Source organism: Micromonas commoda, chromosome 1 (genome assembly GCF_000090985.2).
Source record: "Micromonas commoda chromosome 1, complete sequence".
In the NCBI taxonomy this organism is placed as follows: Eukaryota; Viridiplantae; Chlorophyta; class Mamiellophyceae; order Mamiellales; family Mamiellaceae; genus Micromonas; species Micromonas commoda.
In genome coordinates, this window is record NC_013038.1 from 1,001,342 (window position 1) to 1,018,967 (window position 17,626).

The window sequence follows — 17,626 nt, forward strand, 5'->3', positions numbered from 1 at the left end:
TCTAGCTAGTCTATTTTTTAAACGTCGACGAAAAACACGGCGTGATAAAACCACCTATTTTGCCTATTAACACTTAGCTAACACTTAGCTAGCTAGCTAGATAGCTAGCTAGCTAGCTAGCTAGCTAGCTAGCTAGTAGCTACTCTTAGCTTAGCTAGCTAGCTACTGTAGCTAGCTAGCTAGCTAGCTAGCTAGTAGCTACCTTCGTAATAACACTTAGCTAGCGATGATACGAAGATATTACGAAGGTACGTACGAAGGTACGAACGAAGTTATTATATAAATAATAAGCAAGGTATTATACGTTCTGATGATGATATGAATAATTGCTGATATTATTTATACATATACCTCTTATATGGTCACACTCGCGGTCAATTTCTGGGGCCTTTACATCAGTTCAGCTATAGATATATAGCACCGGTCGTCCACCTTTCCGCGAATCTTTCGGTCGAGGGTGCTGCGCACAAACTTTCCAGACCCAAGCCATCTTGTATCTATCTTTCAGGTCGAATATGGCTTCTTTTGAAAGCTTCGACGAGTTTCTTCGCGAGGCCCGAGGTCTAGTGCACGACGACCCCTACAAGGTGAGCTCTACTGGAACGGTACGCAATACGTGGTAAGTTTCGTGATTTCGAGTGCTTACCAGACACGGTGTGTGGCGAAGTATCGTCATTCAACCGGGCGTATTTCCTTCAAGATAACTAATGATAAGATGGTGGGCTTCATCATGAGTTCATTTTTTTGGTTCCTCCGGCCAATCCAACGGGCTTCTTACTGACAAGTGATCGTTCTGCACCCTCACTTTTGTTTCTCTTTTTCGAGTCCGTCAACGCATCTGATATTAAAAAGGTAGCGGCAGTAAATTCGTTATTCTGCTCCTAGGTGTCATGAGAAAATAAAGCAATAAAACTAGAACTTTGCTGGTCGATAACTTTACTGATACGGCTTGCCGATCCACCGCGTGCAGAGCCACCACGCATGCAAAATAGTCTTATTTTTCCATCTGCACCGCCCGTTGCAATCGCTGGCAGTTTAGTTGAAAGGGTCGCACACGAAATTGTCCCGCCCGTCCTTAAACTCGAGGCAGGCTTCAAGATGGAGATCGAAATATCCCAGACTTCTAACTTTCCTTGTGTTGTTGAGCATGCAAATGCTGTGGAGTCACTTGGGGACCAACAAACATCGGACACTTGTTCTCCTGCGTTGTTGAAGGTGAAAATCGGTTGAAATGAACGTTCGCGCCAAAGCTTGATTGTCCAGTCTGCCGATGCAGATATGAAAATGTCGGCCGAATGATATGACCAGCAAACCTGGTAAACCGGTCCACGGTGCCCAAGATAGCTGTTCAGGTACTGCTCGCTAGAAGAACAAGAGCACCTATGCAACATGCCGTTTTCCATACCGACAACATACACGGATGCGTTGTCACGAGAAAAATCAAAACAAATGCCTTTTCCTTTACTGTGCACATTTCCGCCAGACACATGCTTCGCGGTATTAGTTCGAATGGTCCCGAGATCTACTCCTCCGAGTCGCATGAGTTCCAACTGTTCACCCTGCCTCTTCACATCCCACTGGATTATTCGTCCGTCTGTCGAGATCGACACTAGAATTTCGTCGTTCTGTAACTTTCGTCTTACCCAGCGCACTTGCCCGACCGGATCGCCGTGTTTTCCGAGAATAGTGCGTGTCTTTCCACTTTCTTTCTTCCGCACTTTTGTGTTTATGTCAACAACAAAAACGCTGCCGTCATGAAGGCCAACTGCCAGAGAGTTTGGGTTTGCCGCAGAGAAGTCCACAGTAGTAACGCCACTAGTGGTCATGGCCGTCCAAGTAGCCCTTGCAGGATTTTTCAAAGACCAGCAAGAGATCAACCCTTTCTGTTGTCCGTGATAGCCGGTGTCACCGTGACCAGCTACAAGAATATGGGGTAGTTCTTTGCTCCATGAAATGCAAGAAACATTTTGCCCTGATGTTTCGCTGCTTACCAAATCAAACAAATGCTCAACTCCAACGCCCTGTCAAGTGGATGATAATACCGTCACGAAGACGTCCCAGGAGGAAAAAAGAATGCGCGCACCTTCTCCGAGAAATCGCCAAACGCCAGGACTCCTTTGTGAAGTGATCTTTGTAATAAAAACCTCTCCATGACGTCTGTCGCTCGATTGAATTGGCTGTTTGCAATTGGCATCCATGCGCTTTGGCCGCTAATGATCTCACCTGGACGCAAAATTAAAGGTGCCCGGCGGCACGGCCTATGATATTGCTTCTCTTCATGGAAACCATCCACCAAGGGTGCGAGAGGTCGCGACTGGCAAGATAGTGTTTCGCTCTGAGGAGGCGATCGGCTCAAGTTTTTGCACTTGGAGCACTGTTTTACAGTTTGAGTGCTCGCGTTCACGAAATGTTCCATACTTTCGCCTTTAACACCTTGCAGTTCGACAATGTTACGAGTCCATGTGCAGTTGCTGGATTGTTTCTCCTCGATCGCTCCAGATTTCTTCAGACACCAAAATGTCTCTGACTGGACAAGATTGACTTTCAAGACAAATTCCAAAAAGGGATCACTGCGTAAAACTGCCAGTTCTTCGCACGTTCGTCGAAGATTGTTGCCCGCGATCCTGAGGGCACGATCACAAGTGACGCATTAATGCGATGCGATTAGACTAACGAAGGCGAACATTACCTTTCGGTTGAACTCCGGGTCCAATCAGAAGCGCGTAGATTTTCGAACGACGAGTTGCCAGTCATTATTGAAATAAGCTCGACAGCCGCGCTCGAGGCCGCTTTACGTTTCGAAACCCTCCTGAGCTGATTTGCTAGCGCGCAAAAGATAATATATACCTCGGAAGAAACATCAAAGCAAGAGACGCCGATATCGTATCCAAGTCCTACTCCGACGGCCAAACCTCGCTGGCGAAAGGATATATGCTATCGAATACATCTCCAAGACCTCGTGCGGTCGCAAATTATTTTATTTATGATAAGAGTCTTACTCTTAATCAGCCGAATTTTTTCGGTAAATCGGATTTTCAAGATGGCGAGACGTTTTTGCAGCTGTATGGGCAATTCCACAACGAGGTCCTTGGCCCGAGGGCATGATTCGAGATGGTGAAAACAATAATGCTGCATGTGAAAACGAGGCAATATTTTCAACAGACTGTCATATCAAAAAGCAAGGCATGTAATAACAGTGTAATAACTCTCCAGTGCTCGGACAGTCACGTCACGTATTCGGCGCGCGATGTGGTGGCGCGCGTCGTCCATCCCCAGGGGATCGGCATAGCCGCGTCGCGCGACGCGGCGCGCACACGCGGTCATCGTCGTGGCCGTCGTCGTGATCGTTGGGGCGTCGCGTCGTGCGAGATGGGACGAGCGAACCCTTTGTATAATACCAATCAAGGTGCCGAACGAAGGTAAAAAATACGAAGCAAGTAATAATAATAAGAGTATAATAAGGTATATACCAACTTATTTTATATACCTTCATTCGCTCGTCATGTGATATATAATAAATAAGTTTTCGTATTATGACAAATAAACCAAGTCATTCGAATAAGGCGTGCGTGTGTAGGTAAAAAATATAGACCCCGAAATTAAACCCTCGACATACTTACTTACTTACTTACTTACTTACTTGCTTATTACCTTCGTTCGGTACTTATTATTACTTACCTTCTATTCGTATTACGAAGCAAGGTATGGAATACTTACTTATTACCTACATATAGATACGTATTACTTAAAACTTATTACTTATTATTAACATGTCCTTATTGATTGACTTGGTTTGTCATAATAAATAAATAAAATAAATGATGAGCATACATAACTCATAACTCTCATATATATGTATATATATTATTAGAATATATATTAGAATATATATATATATATATCATACGATCGAAGTAAAGGTAATATTAACATGCGCATAGTCTAATAAGTATTGTATAGTATATGATGAGCATTTTGTATATATTTAAAGATATGATAGATATTACATATAGCTAGTCATATGATTATTCAATATTATACATTAACACTCTCTTATCATATATATATATATATCATATTTTACGAGATCAAGTTGCCACAGGTCTCCGCTCAGCCATGAAATTAAGCTGGTATGGCCTGACGCAACGTGATAAAAATGCTGGGGGGAACCATCTTCGCATCAGGCGCCGCTGTCGTTGACCATGTTCTCTCCGAGCAGCTTTTCCAAATTGTTGAAGAAGAGGTGTTTCGGTTGATAGACATATTCGATGCGGGCTATGAGCTCCCGAGCAGGGCAAACGCACTGTCCTCAGGTAAGACCTCCCCACTTTAGGCGTGCCCGGGTGGTGAACTCAATCCCTTCCGTTACCCTCTGGTTTTATCAAAAGGTACCTTTTGGATGCCTATCGAGCGCGCCGAAGAGCCTCGCTGCGCAATTGAGTACGTCATATCTAAAATGTACTCATCGGGCGAACTCTTCCAACGCATTGGCGTAAAAGGTATGCATTTTTCTGGAGTGGAGTGGTGGTTCCAGGACGTATCGGACGGTGAACAACCAAAAACCTTTCACACTGACTGTGATTTGCAAACTGAAGTCGATAGGGATGGCGTTCTAACAAGGAAAAGAAGGAATCCGAGCATCGGAAGTGTGCTTTACTTGTCAAGAGAGGGTGGAGCCACGGTCGCTTTTGGTCAAAGAAGGAACATTAGCATTGGCTCGGCAGCACTGTGTCCAAGGCTTCCGCAAGAACTTGTCGTGGTACATCCACGTCAAAACCGACTCTTCATGTTCGATGGAGACCTTTTCCATGCTGTGATGCATCCACAGCATCCGGCGATCATGAGAGGTCAGCGGGTATGTTTGCGCACAGCAGTTTGGTCCCTCCCATCTAGCAGTTTGGTCCCTCTTAACATTCTATCTATCTACTGGTTTATCACACTATCAATGTAAATTTATTAGCATATTGTGATCGGCAACAACACTATCAAACCTGCACCCTTGCTGCTGGTAACATTACTCATGAATTGGTGGGTGGATAAGCCGTATAGTCCAGTCGCCATTCCTAAATCAATTTTGACAACACTTGAATTGGAGAGATGTTCGCGACCAGAGACGTTTCGTCCATCTCTCAAAGGAACTGCGCGTTCGGCTCGATCATATCACGGATGCAGAAAATTACGCACGAGGCGTAACTTTTTTGAGGATCTCAACGATTGGCAAGCCCAGAAATTGCCGCAAACTTTGGGCAAATTTGGTCACCAAAGGGCCGTGCTCCTAAAGTACTCCAGAGAGCTTTCATGCGAGATGAAACGCGACTTCCGTGATTGTGGACCATCAATCGAAGGCGATGCATCCGATTGGCCTCAATGGAACATTTCCAAAGCCGAGAATCCATCGTGACACGACGGTCCGCATGGAAGCAAACCTGCTAAACAAATAGTCAAATGCTTTGGTGCGTGCAGTTCTGGTGCAGCTCATTTTTTCATCCTTAGCATCTGCTGCGTCAAGTTCGCGTGAATTGCCCGGACTATGTCTTCGAGCCCTCCGGCTCTGGATGTGAATGTCAGACTAAGTTTGCTTAGAATAGTAACCAGAGGGTTGACTCGTGCCTCGTGGATTTGATTATCATTATCCTTCGAAAGTATCGTTACAGCTTTATTTGCCATCACCTGTGCTTTCCTTCCGGCTATGACAGCCGCATGCCTTAACGCAGTTACCTGAGACGTTGTCTCGACAATGGTAGCAAAATGTGGCACTGACGTGTCATTATTCTCCGCAGCAGTAGCCTTGGCGTCGATGCTCGCAACAGAGGGATTTCCTGTAGGAATCATACGAGATTCACGTCCGTGCACTGCCAAGTTCTTGAGTCTTGAACATGTTGGTAGCTTCGGTGGAATCGGCGGGACAATATCCGGGACTGACTCGGAAATGTAGCCCACTGTCTCCTCTAAAACGCCAGCTGTCACCTGGTTTGTATGCTTTCTCGTCGACAGGCACCATCGTTTCATTTGCTCGCGATAACTCTCTGGAAGTAGTTGCGCTTGGAAATAGAAATTCGTCGGGTGAACCAGTTTCGTTGATGCGAGTATGCTGGATGCATATCTCTCTGACACTGGCAATATAACAGATATTTGCTTCGGGCAACGAGCTTCGCTAAACGTACACCTCTTGAAGTGTGGAAATTTCCTTCTTTTTGTTGAGCCTTCAACTCGATTGCCACCAACTTCTTGCCTTGTCATGCCGTGTGCGAATGTCCTATCTTCTTGTTCTTCTTCAAGAAATGTATCAGTGACTCTCGAAGCGAATGTTCTCATTTTTATAGCCCCTTTCCCTCCGATGTCAGAAACTCCATCACCTTCGCGCTTAACTTGTATGTGCTTGGAACCAAGGATCCCTGCTGACATGCGTGCCTGTTCAATCAACATCTTAGACCTCAATGACATACGGGCCACGACCTTGTTATGAGTCGAAGCAGCTGGAATGTGCATAAGAGCATTGTGGAAGATGCGCTCCATGTCATAAATGAAGCCATCCCAATCAATGTACTTTCCTGCGCTCACATTTGCGCTGAGGGTCAGGAAATCCAACTGGAAGGAGGTCTTCACTTCGGGAGCAGTACCCTCTGTCGAAAAGATATTGTTTTCGTCTCCTAGCTGGAGCTCTTTGATCAGATCATTCAACGTCGATTTCTCTGGTGGTGACGCCGAAGGAATTGTTCGTAAAACGCGAGCAAAAATGCGGTCATCTGACAACACCTTTTCATCCACTTCTTCTCCCAAGTTGGACACTTTTTCCTTCAAGGTGCTCGCTGCGTCAGCGTCCCGGCGTCTTTTACCTGAAGTCGTTCCTCCATCTTTCGCGGCGATGTATTTCTGCGCGGCAGATGTCTGCTGGGAAGATCTTGAAGCGTGCCTCGTTGAGTCCTTCTTGGAGTTTGGGTCTTGGGATACCTTAGTCTGAAACCCTGCAACAAAACTGAGCGGGGTTTCCCGCGTGATTTTCACTTCGCGGCCTGATTTGAGAGGCAAGTTCCGCCTTTCGGCTTGTGTCGCTGCGCTGAGCGCTTTAGGGACCCCTTTCATAACAAAGGCTTCTGGAATTTTTTTCATGGAAGCCATGGTGGAAGTCGTATGATAGTCCTTAGCTTTCTGTTCCACCGGGCTTGATCTCAGCTTGGCAACCTGGGTTTCGGGTCTGGAACTTCCACAATGTGCGCGCTCCTTGTTGTTGGGTCCGCATCGCCCGAATCCATCGTTGCTTTCCTCCTCGCCTTGAACGTTTTTCCTATTTCCGAGACGAAAAGTCAACTTCAGACCACCCATAACCAATCTTAAACGAGACGCGCAAAATGAAGAATAACAAATTTAGTTGCAGCAATACTTGCTTTGCTTGCTGCTGCTTCTACGAACGAAGCTTATGTATCCTATCTTAGTCTACCTTATTCGTACTTATTATTATTATTACCTTCGAACGAAGGTATGTATGGATACTTCATTTATTATATTACTTCGTTCATTCGTTCGTTCATTCGTATCTACTCTATATCTTAACTTCGTTCGTTTCGTTCGAAACCGTAAAGTTACGAATGAACGAAGGTATAGACCATACTCCCTATATCGTTGACTTTCGGTCGGCACGGTGGTTACCATACGATCACCGGTCGGTTGCAAATACAGACACGTGCTCCGCGCCAAACAAACAGGGTCGCGCGTGTTTTTTTTTCCGTATGGCGCCCAGTCTGAACGGCGAGCGCGCTAGACAACTGGCAATCACGCTACTCGGCGCCAAAGATGGAGGACGCCATCATCAGGAGCGCGCCTTGGTGTTGACGAGTTTGCGTCGTCAGATACGATGTTGCGCCTTATTTATCAAGCCCGTTGATCTTGTTTACACAGCTAATTAGAGTAACAAACAAGGTAGCTAGCTATATATGGGGTTCAGGTTGCCTGTTGATCCATATATATGATTATAAAAAAATACACTTAAAACCCTCATCCATAGCTACGTATAGCTAGTAGCTATAGCTAGCTAGCTAGCTAGCTAGCTATCTAAGTAGCTCGAGCAGTTCTGTTCTAAGTGATATATCTATCTAGCTAGCTAGAGAGATCATATCATGTGAAATATATATGTAGTACGTACGTACGTACGTATATAAAATACGAAGGTATTGATATTGAATGATATTTGATATTACCTTACTTGCTTGCGAGGACGGGGACGAGTATGGGTACCTGAATCATTATTGCCCGTTATATTATTAGCTCTATCTCTATTCATGTATTCATCATCTATCGCTGCATGAACAGTAGTACGAAGGTACGTATGTATACGAACGAAGGTACATACATATAACAGTCATATAACTATGCAGATAGGAACTTCGTTCGTTTAGTTCGTTCAATTCCGTCCCGCCGTTTTCGTAGTCTAAATATCATATTATTTATATATCATATAATTATTAAATAAATATTAAGAATACAAGCAAGCAAGTATGCCTTTATTTGCTTCTTGCTTGCTCAATACCTTCATTCGTATAAAATCAACTCATTATTACCTTCGAAGGTACCTTCGTACGAAGGTATTCTACGTACGAAGGTACAAAATTATTAAATATATAGAATATAAATGTTATTAATATGGATAAGTAATATTATATAATTCTCCAAAGGTCGAATCGTCTGTGTGATCGTGTGGTGTGAAAATTCGTCCTCTGGGTGGTCGGCATAGCCCCGAGGTATGTGTGTGTACATTTATAAATATCATGTAAATGTAAATATCAAACCCTATTTAAATGCCCGTTTATATGAGTAAACATCGTGTGACAACTATGGGGTACTGACTCAAGGTTCTCGAGCTACAAATTCAAAAATGTCATCAACGAAGTAGCGCTAGACCATCGTTCTTGATTTAATGGTGTCAAAAATGTCAACAATAATGTAAGGGACGAATAGACCTACGACCTTGATTGATAAACGAAACCAGGCGATGAGTGTTACATTTTGGAAGTTAAGAAGGTGGTGTAATATCGGCTATATATGCCGAATAAGCTTCGTTCATATATGTATCCCGTAGACATGTATAGATATTTAATAAATATTTTCCTTTGACACACATATTTATTGAGTCAAGTTGTCGGGGAAGTGACTGCTCTGCACGACTGCGATGCGATGCGCCGGTGCTGGTTGTTTCTTCCTTCGTTAGCGGATGCAAGCGAATCTGCAAAAAATTCTTGCGTGAACGACGTCGACCGCAGAATTAGACCCAACTGAGTCTTGGGTAAGACCGAAAATGAGCTGCTTGGAGCATAGGGAAATGTTACGTTTTCTCCGCGTGGCCGACCTCAGAAACTTACTTGGCACTTTTCGGCTTACGAAGAGCGGAAAAAGGGAAGACCTTTTACGACGGCTGGAGCGCCTATTCTCAGACCCTGTGCTAGTTCAGCGGTGCGGTGGTAAAACACACGTGGAGGAGATAATATCCTACCACTATAACTGCGTCAAGGGTTCAAACACTTCACCGAAGGTAACGAAGCTCGTGGGCGTGTTATGTGACCAGGAACCAGTGCGTGCGGGTCAAAATAGAAAGACTGCTGGGAAAGTGACAAGCTGCAATGCCATGACCTCGTTTGAATTCAGTGTTCGGGATCTTGATGGAAATGATGCAGCATTATGGGCACGTGTAGCGGCCGCCGATCCTTTCTGGGCACCAGTTGAAGATCTCGACCTCCCGGGAGCTCCCGGAATCATTTTACCCCCGTCGCGTCTTAGATTACAACCGGGAACGCACCTTCAAAGCATCGATAGAAACTTTCATCTAACATCGCCTCAAATCAAACTTCTCTGCAGCAATCCGGCTCGATACCAGCTGCAGATTGCATGTGTCCTACATGATGACCCTGTACCAACCCGGCTGCACTGGCCTTTCTTAGCAAATGTGAAAGTTAATGGCAGGCCACACGCAGTAATGGTAATTTCGACTCGTTTTCTCCTTGCGTCGCTCCCCTCCTCGGAAGACTGCTCTGACAACTTATTTTTTGTCTTGTCCTTATTACTCGCATCGACAGCCAGGTCCCTCAATGGGCAAAGCAGGGCGGGATCCATCGGTTTGTGTGGATCCAGGGTGCCTTATTGAAGGCACAAATACTTTGATCGTGCAGGGGCAAGACCGACGAATTTTCTATGTCATCATGCGTCTCGTGAAGCTAAGATCTTTGGAAGAAGTTAGAAATATGGTCCCCGCGCCGGTTCCATTTTCGTTGGCCAGATTCCTACTTGAGCAAAAACTACGTGGAAGCGATCATCAAAACGATCACGATGACGATATTGTGATCCAAGGTAATTCGGTGCTCTCTCTTAGGTGCCCGATTTCTGGGCAGATGTGCAAAACACCTGCAAGGACACGAAACTGTAAAAGTCTGGCAATCTTCGATCTCGACACATTTTTGGAGCTCAATGCAAAGGTGCGCAAGTGGATCTGTCCACATTGTGGCTCCACTGGCCAACCTCACGATATTGTCATCGATGGATATCTTTCTCGCGTTATCGGGGTACTGCGTGCCTGGGAGCAATCGATTCCAACCGTTTTTCCAAAAATTGATAGCATTGAAGTTGGTCCGAATGGCAACTGGCGTCCGTCATCTGCCGATGCGGTTTGTGGCGCTTTTGCTGAAACATGGATATCCTCAGATGCTTTGAGCGGTGTAGTTCTCGGACATAGTGGTTCAATACTGCACATTCCCTTCGAGCTTACAAACATCGTTGGGAATCAATGCCGCATTGTTGATCATGCAGTGTTTTCTTCTGATTCTACGCATCTTGGGAAAGAATCGAAAGATAAGGCGTTGAAGGTTGGCCGTATGGTTGACAGTGATGAAGTTGTACAGCCGAGCTATTTTGCAGTAGACCCCGGTTCACATCTTGGCATCTCTGAGCTCGCGGTCTCGTCAAAGATGCACGACGTCATCGTAATATCAGATAGCGATGATGATCGGGATAATGCTGACTATGGTCCCACGTCGAAGTTGAAACATTTCATAGCTCCCGAGGGACAACAATCGGAACAGGTTTTAAGCTCGCGACCGACGCTTATGTTTCGATTTAGGCGGCGTTAGTGATCTACGTGGCAGCTAAAGGAGTTCTACGCGCCTAGCTAGTTCTGGCCTTATGACGCATGACACATTAGTACGAAGGTGCAGCTCTTTCTCCTCTGATATGATGACCAAGTGGCTCCAGTACGTTTCTTACGTTGTCTTCGTTAGGGTGACCGCAATCTCAATACCTGATTGGAGAAGAGTATCATTCGTAAGCGAGAAGTCGCTGCATGCTTCGTGCTGCTCATTCCACTATATACGCGATTTACATGAGTAACTCGCGTGACGTTGACGTATGAAATCCAGTCAGAATTTTGATGAAAAAGCATTAGATATGTGTGATCATCATTTACCTTGAGCACAGAGCCTCATAAAACTTGATTATGAGCAGAGCATGAGAGCATGCGCTCGGAGACAGCAAACAGTCTAAACGGGTCCAATGCCTGTTTCTAATGCATTTTTCTGATGAGGTGTTTAAGCTCAGGTTACCAGTGCCACCGAAGGAAACATTGTTAGTCAGAGTTCGAGGCAAGCAAAGGTAACTGCAGAAGCATTGCCTCGTTTCTGGGCGGCTGTTGCACACCTCCTGCTGATTGCAGGTCTTCCGCTTGTGGCCACGGGATTTCAATTCTTCTTTCCTCGATGGCCTAAGCGTGCACGTATTCGGACTGTCTAGCTCTCGCTCTTACATTGACCGATTGTGCTACAATCATCACTAATGTTACAATCACAATTTAATTCAGATTTCCAGCACGAGAGCAAAGGGACTTCAATCCACCCTAAGTGAAAGTCATCAAGGTCTGTAATTAATTAGCTTTTGTGTTGCGAGCTTAGGGATGCGCTGAACAACATAAATTGCAGGTATTGTTCATCCGATTTTCAGCTGCCGGCGCGCATACGGCATAGCTAAAGTTTCAAAGTGCAACTTTTTGTGGATATATTTGATAAGACGACCCCACCAAAACTTCATAACATCTGAGAAAGGATTTTGGTTGAATATGTTTCGTGGCGTAGATAGCCTAATTTATATTTTGTTCAGATTGAGCAGGGAATCGTGCTTGAACATTTTCAAGCGGCAGCAAAAGCATGGGTAGCACTGTCTGTGTAAATACGGACACATCTCAAAGCACCTCATTGTATTTAGCGAATTCGGAACTCTGGTACGGTGGGACTGCTGAGCAACTAACTGAAAATTATGCTTCAAAAGCTAGCAAAATCCGTGTCTGCATGTGCGCAATTCGATTTCGCGATCAATCTTTCATTCGGAAATAGTCCAGAATGAAAGCAGGTTTGAAATCTGTCACGCTGAAATTTACAAAAAATTTACAAAAATTTAATGAAAGGCGGCAAAGCCTCGTGGATTCTCTTCAGTGCATTCACAGCCTGGGCAACAGTGACTTGTGAAGATGTATTTGCAAGGGCCATCACTCTGATCCCTGAGTCTGTCACTTTCAGATCTTGCTTGTAAATACTGTCCAAGTTATCCAGCAGCATTTCTCTGACCTCTAAGTCAGCGTCCAGCGTAAAATTGATGAAACCAGAATCTTCACAGAACTCTATGCGAGTGACCCCAAGCTCGCCTGCCAGTGCTCGCATTCGATGAAAGTTCATCGCATTGACACTTTTTGCATCCGCCTGACCGAAACATGCATATATATGAGCGACTACTTTATCGAGCTCTTCGGTGGTTTTTGCATTCAAAATCGAATCATCTGCAACTTTTCGAGCTTCATCACTTACCACGTATTCCCGGGTGAGCTTAGGCACTGTCGGGAAAACTGGGACATGCACTTCACTAGGAGTTATGGGGTTAAGGCTAAGCATTTCTATTTTCTCCAGTTGTTCATAAAGGAATTCAAGGTATAAATCAGCACCAATGCTGTCCATTTCACCACTCTGTTTTTCACCAAAAAGAGTACCAACACCACGAATAGCCATGTCGCGCTCTGCGAGTCTGAATCCCTCTCCTAGTCCACAGCATTCCTCCAGCGCCAGTAAACGCTCTTGTGCATCATTGTGCATGCCACCGCGTTCCGCGTGAAACATATACGCGTACGCTTGCCGTCCTGCGCGCCCAACACGACCGCGCAGCTGATAAAGACTTGCGAGGCCAAATTGCTGGACCTCCTCAACAATTATCGTGTTGACGTTTGGAATATCTAATCCAGACTCTACAATTGTGGTGCAGAGCAAGATATGAGCTCGTCCTGAAGCAAACTCGTCCATAGCATGGTCCAGATACTCTCCTTTCATTTGGCCATGCACCTCCAAAATGATGATGTCCTGAAAAATTTCCTTCAGGCGTTTCTTTGCAGCATTCATCATTTGTATCCTGGGGACAACATAAAATATTTGGCCACCGCGACCGAGCTCATATTGGATTGCCTGGTGTACAACGCTCTGCTCGTAGACCTGAAGTCTCGTAATGATCGGTCGACGTTCCGGAGGCGGAGTGGTAACTAGCGATGCGTCACGAAAACCAGCCATCGCCATATGCAATGTGCGAGGAATGGGAGTTGCTGATAATGTCAAGACATCTACAGATGATTTCAGAGAGGAAATTTTATCTTTATGCTTCACGCCAAATCGCTGTTCTTCGTCGATCACGAGCAAATTCAGCGGATCATACATCGTGGATGGCAAGTTTAACAGACTGTGGGTTCCGACTAACACATGTATGCGCCCCGCTAACCACCGCTCAATGATATCTTTTTTTTCTGCTTCTTTAACGTTTCGAGTCATAAGATCAATGGACGCGCCAAAAGGCCGAAGTCGGGCTGTCATGGTTGCCGCATGTTGCTTTGCTAGCACTGTGGTCGGCGCAAGCACAAAGATCTGACCACCGCCTGAAAACACGCGGAATACGGCCCGCATGGCAACTTCAGTTTTCCCAAATCCTACATCACCTACTATAATGCGATCCATTGGCGTATCACGCTCTGTCAAATCTTCATAACAGTCTTGCACAGCTAATGCTTGGTCTGGCGTCAGATCATGCGGGAACAACTCATTGAAACGCTGATAGATGTCTTCGGAAGGTGGGCAATAAGGTTTTCGCACGCTTTGGAGGCGCTGGAGGTAGATAGACATTTGACCCATCACCAAGTGACGAATATGCTTCCGCGCAATGTTCTCTCGTTGCTCCCATCGTTTCCGATCCTTAATCCTTGATAGTTTTGGGATTTTAACACCGGATTTGATTGTTCCGGGGCTAGCAAATCTGTAGAGCTGGAAACGAGCTTTCTCGGGCCTGATCTTAGCTGTGGCATCTGCATACTCGATGAAGAGATATCCCACACGAGTACTGGCAGAATGGCATTCTTTGGTAGAATGGCATTCTTTGCCAGAGCAATCGTCCATGGCGATGCTTCTGACGCCAAGGAAACGTCCTATCCCAAACTTCCGATGAATCACGAGCTCACCTGGGATAAGCTTGAAAGGATCTATGCTATTCGTTTCATGAATTTTACCCCGTGACCTTGAATTGCAGTCATGGTCATGTGAGTCATTCCCGGCATTTTTGTCAACTTCAATCAGAGATCCCTCGGCAAAGCTTTCTGCTCTCTCAGGATGCAGATGATTGTCAGCGAAAACAACATGAGTATTAATATCCAAACTTTCATGTGGTGAACTTTCGGCGGACGACTCATTCAGCGAGTTGTTTCCTGCAAATCTTTCCCGCACCCTCGCTAAGCCGCGTTTGCGTTTTTCTCGGAACAGGCGCTTTATTCGCTGCGCAGGAGTCTCCCCCTGTGCTGCCCAAGTTGTTGTCCCGCCATCCGACATTATCTCGAACCCTTTCTTTACCCGATCGCGTGGTTTTCCACTAATTTTCCCGTTGATATTGCATGAATTATCATGCATCATCTGTGTTAAATCAAAGTCGATGCGAGATTCGTGAGGGTTTGCCTGTGCTCTGTCAAGGTCAAACTGCACAACGGGCCAATTGGAGTGTTTGGGGATGTTGAGTTTCTTAAAGTTTTCTAGCGCCTCGATTTCTTTCTTCGTGCGATCTGAGGCAAGAAAGATGTCCTTGTCTTTGTGCCTCGCGCGTGCTTCCTGAGTCCGATTGTTGCGTCCCGTATTCGTGTTCGGCTCCGCATTCTTTTTCAGTCGCCGAACCACGCGTTTTCTTGAGACGCCTGTACCCGCTTGACGCCCCGCCACCGATGATGATGAGTCGGTCAGCACCGTCTGGGAAACACTAGACGATGGGGCTCCCCTTTTTGTATATGGCAGCCTCGATGGTCTGTTAGTTGCGTCATGTAACAGCTCGGCTTTGTCGCCCCTATCGTGTGAGGTCACCTTACCGCGTGTCGGCTTCGAACCAGTAGAGCAGATGACAGAAAAAATACCTCGTGACAAGCGCGGTGGGAACGTCATCTCAGCTCCTGATCGAATATGATGATGTGCCCGGCAATCGAAAATAAAGTTCCAGGTTGCGCGCTGGCGGGTTGGCTTTGCGTCCGATGAAAATATTTACCTTCGTTCGTCAGTTCGTAGACTAGTCTATGATTATTACCTTCGTACTACTGATAGGTCTCATCCTAATACCGGGCCACCGGTAGGGTCTCGTTTTAATACTAAATACCCATACGAGGTCAAAGTTTTGCTTTCGGTCCAAATAATCCGACCGGTGGCCCGGTATTAAAACGAGACCCTAACTGATAGGTCCCAATCAAGTCGGTCCCGAAAAATGAGACCGGTCGGGGTTTGGGTCCTGACTTGGGACCCTATCTAATACGAAGGTAACTGATGATGATGTGATGGATATGTCCTGTTTTTTTATTAATACGAAGATAGATACCAATTAAAATAAGCAAGGTAATAATATGATGATATCTTCATTCGTACCTTACTTCGAAGGTAATAAGTTTGGATGCATAATAATAATAATTCTCCAAAGGCCGAACCGTTCGTGAGTGCGAGTGACGGTGAGGTGAGAATCGTTCGTCCTGTGGGTGGTCGGCTAGCCGATGAGGCATGCGCGTATACGTATATTTATATACACACATAATATTACTGTCGTATACGTAGATAGTTTAGCATCGTTCGTATTAATAATAAGTAAGGCTTGAAATACGTTTAAATATGTAAATGTAAATATCAAACCCTATTTAAATACACGTTTATATGAGTAAACATAATGTGACAACTATATGGGACACTGACTCAAGATTCTGGAGCTAAAAAATCAAAAATGTGGACAATGTATGAAACGAATAGACCCGCGTTCTTGATTTAACGGTGTAGAAAATGTGGACAACTATATGTAGCGCTAGACCATTGTTCTTGATTTAATGGTGTCAAAAAATGTCATCAATGTAAGGGACGAATAAACCTTCGACCTTGATAAACGATACCAGGTGATTGTTACATTTTCGTAAGTTGGGGTCGTGTAAGATCGGCAGCCTTCGGCTAGCCGAATAAAATTCTCCAAAGGCCGAACCGTTCGTGAGTGCGAGTGAGGTGAGGTGTGAATCGTTCGTCCTGTGGGTGGTCGGCTAGCCGATGAGGCATGCGCGTATACGTATATTATATATACACACATGATGTTACTGTCGTATACGTAGATAGTTTAGCATCGTTCGTATTAATAATAAGTAAGGCTTGAAATACGTTTAAATATGTAAATGTAAATATCAAACCCTATTTAAATACACGTTTATATGAGTAAACATAATGTGACAACTATATGGGACACTGACTCAAGATTCTGGAGCTAAAAAATCAAAAATGTGGACAATGTATGAAACGAATAGACCCGCGTTCTTGATTTAACGGTGTAGAAAATGTGGACAACTATATGTAGCGCTAGACCATTGTTCTTGATTTAATGGTGTCAAAAAATGTTGACAATGTAAGGAACGGATAGACCATCGACCTTGCTTGATAAACGATACCAGGTGATTGTCACATTTTGGAAGTTGGGGTGTAAGATCGGCTATGCCGAATAAGGGGTTAATTTTTCCCAATATCAACACTTTGTTTATGATACATACAGTTATTCCTTCGTACCGTATCATTAGGTAGACTACGAATGAAGCAAGCAATGCAAGGTACCTCGAATCTATCGAAGGTCGTACAACTAAGTATCAACCGACCGAACGAAGGAACGTGCGTGCGCAGTCGCTAAGTGTTACCTTCGTTCGTATATTGTATCTTCGTATTCGGATAGAATCTCAACCAGCCGTATAGAATACGTGATACTTTATATTTTATCGGTGGTACATACATACGTATGGATACAGTAATAAATAAAGGCAATAATAAATAAACAGATACAGTTACCATCATGATCAGATTCGAAAAAAATGCCGTAAGCCGTTAATAATAACACATACCTTCGAAGGTACATATTTGCGTAGGAACATGCATGAGAGTAACATGAGTTATACGATATCCCGGTAACCCAAAATGCAACCAAGAGGGATTTTGAAATGTATGTTTATAAATATGGGCACCATAATTATATATAATAAGGGAACGAACAGCCCTTCGTAGTCTAATAAAAATTCTGTACGTGTCCAACCAGG

At 44.8% G+C, this 17,626-nt stretch overlaps 5 protein-coding genes across 5 annotated transcripts; 2 read left to right on the plus strand and 3 right to left on the minus strand.

The window, feature by feature from the left end:
- Positions 1-315: 315 nt before the first annotated feature.
- On the minus strand, positions 316-2,478 carry BOP5 (axonemal inner arm I1 intermediate chain dynein IC138). Its single transcript, XM_002507546.1, has 2 exons — positions 2,084-2,478; positions 316-2,021 (listed from the first exon to the last, which is right to left on the minus strand). Exons 1-2 carry the CDS (start codon positions 2,414-2,416, stop codon positions 882-884), a joined length of 1,473 nt encoding a protein of 490 aa, XP_002507592.1. The 5' UTR covers positions 2,417-2,478; the 3' UTR covers positions 316-881.
- Positions 2,479-4,156: 1,678 nt separating this feature from the next.
- On the plus strand, positions 4,157-5,401 carry MICPUN_51506 (predicted protein; the record flags this gene model as incomplete). Its single annotated transcript, XM_002507153.1, has 3 exons — positions 4,157-4,313; positions 4,389-4,855; positions 5,009-5,401. 3 exons carry the CDS (start codon positions 4,157-4,159, stop codon positions 5,399-5,401), a joined length of 1,017 nt encoding a protein of 338 aa, XP_002507199.1.
- Positions 4,864-7,323, minus strand: MICPUN_55199 (bromodomain-containing protein; the record flags this gene model as incomplete). Its single annotated transcript, XM_002507547.1, has 1 exon — positions 4,864-7,323. The coding sequence occupies one exon, from the start codon at positions 7,321-7,323 to the stop codon at positions 5,476-5,478; it is 1,848 nt and encodes a 615-aa protein (XP_002507593.1). The 3' UTR covers positions 4,864-5,475.
- A 2,368-nt stretch (positions 7,324-9,691) lies between these two features.
- MICPUN_51507 (predicted protein) lies at positions 9,692-11,114 on the plus strand. The gene has a single exon (XM_002507154.1). The coding sequence runs from the start codon at positions 10,077-10,079 to the stop codon at positions 11,109-11,111; it is 1,035 nt and encodes a 344-aa protein (XP_002507200.1). The 5' UTR covers positions 9,692-10,076; the 3' UTR covers positions 11,112-11,114.
- A 1,712-nt stretch (positions 11,115-12,826) lies between these two features.
- On the minus strand, positions 12,827-14,537 carry MICPUN_65906 (predicted protein; the record flags this gene model as incomplete). Its single annotated transcript, XM_002507548.1, has 1 exon — positions 12,827-14,537. A coding segment is annotated over one exon (1,711 nt), but the record flags the coding sequence as incomplete, so codon positions are not given.
- Positions 14,538-17,626: the final 3,089 nt, after the last annotated feature.

Coding starts and splice junctions, on each gene's coding strand:
- BOP5 (XM_002507546.1), bottom strand. CDS start 2,416: ATGGAACATTTCGTGAACGCGAGCACTCAAACTGTAAAACAGTGCTCC. Junction 2,022..2,083: donor TTGGCGATTTCTCGGAGAAG/GTGCGCGCATTC, acceptor TCCACTTGACAG/GGCGTTGGAGTTGAGCATTT.
- MICPUN_51507 (XM_002507154.1), top strand. CDS start 10,077: ATGGGCAAAGCAGGGCGGGATCCATCGGTTTGTGTGGATCCAGGGTGC.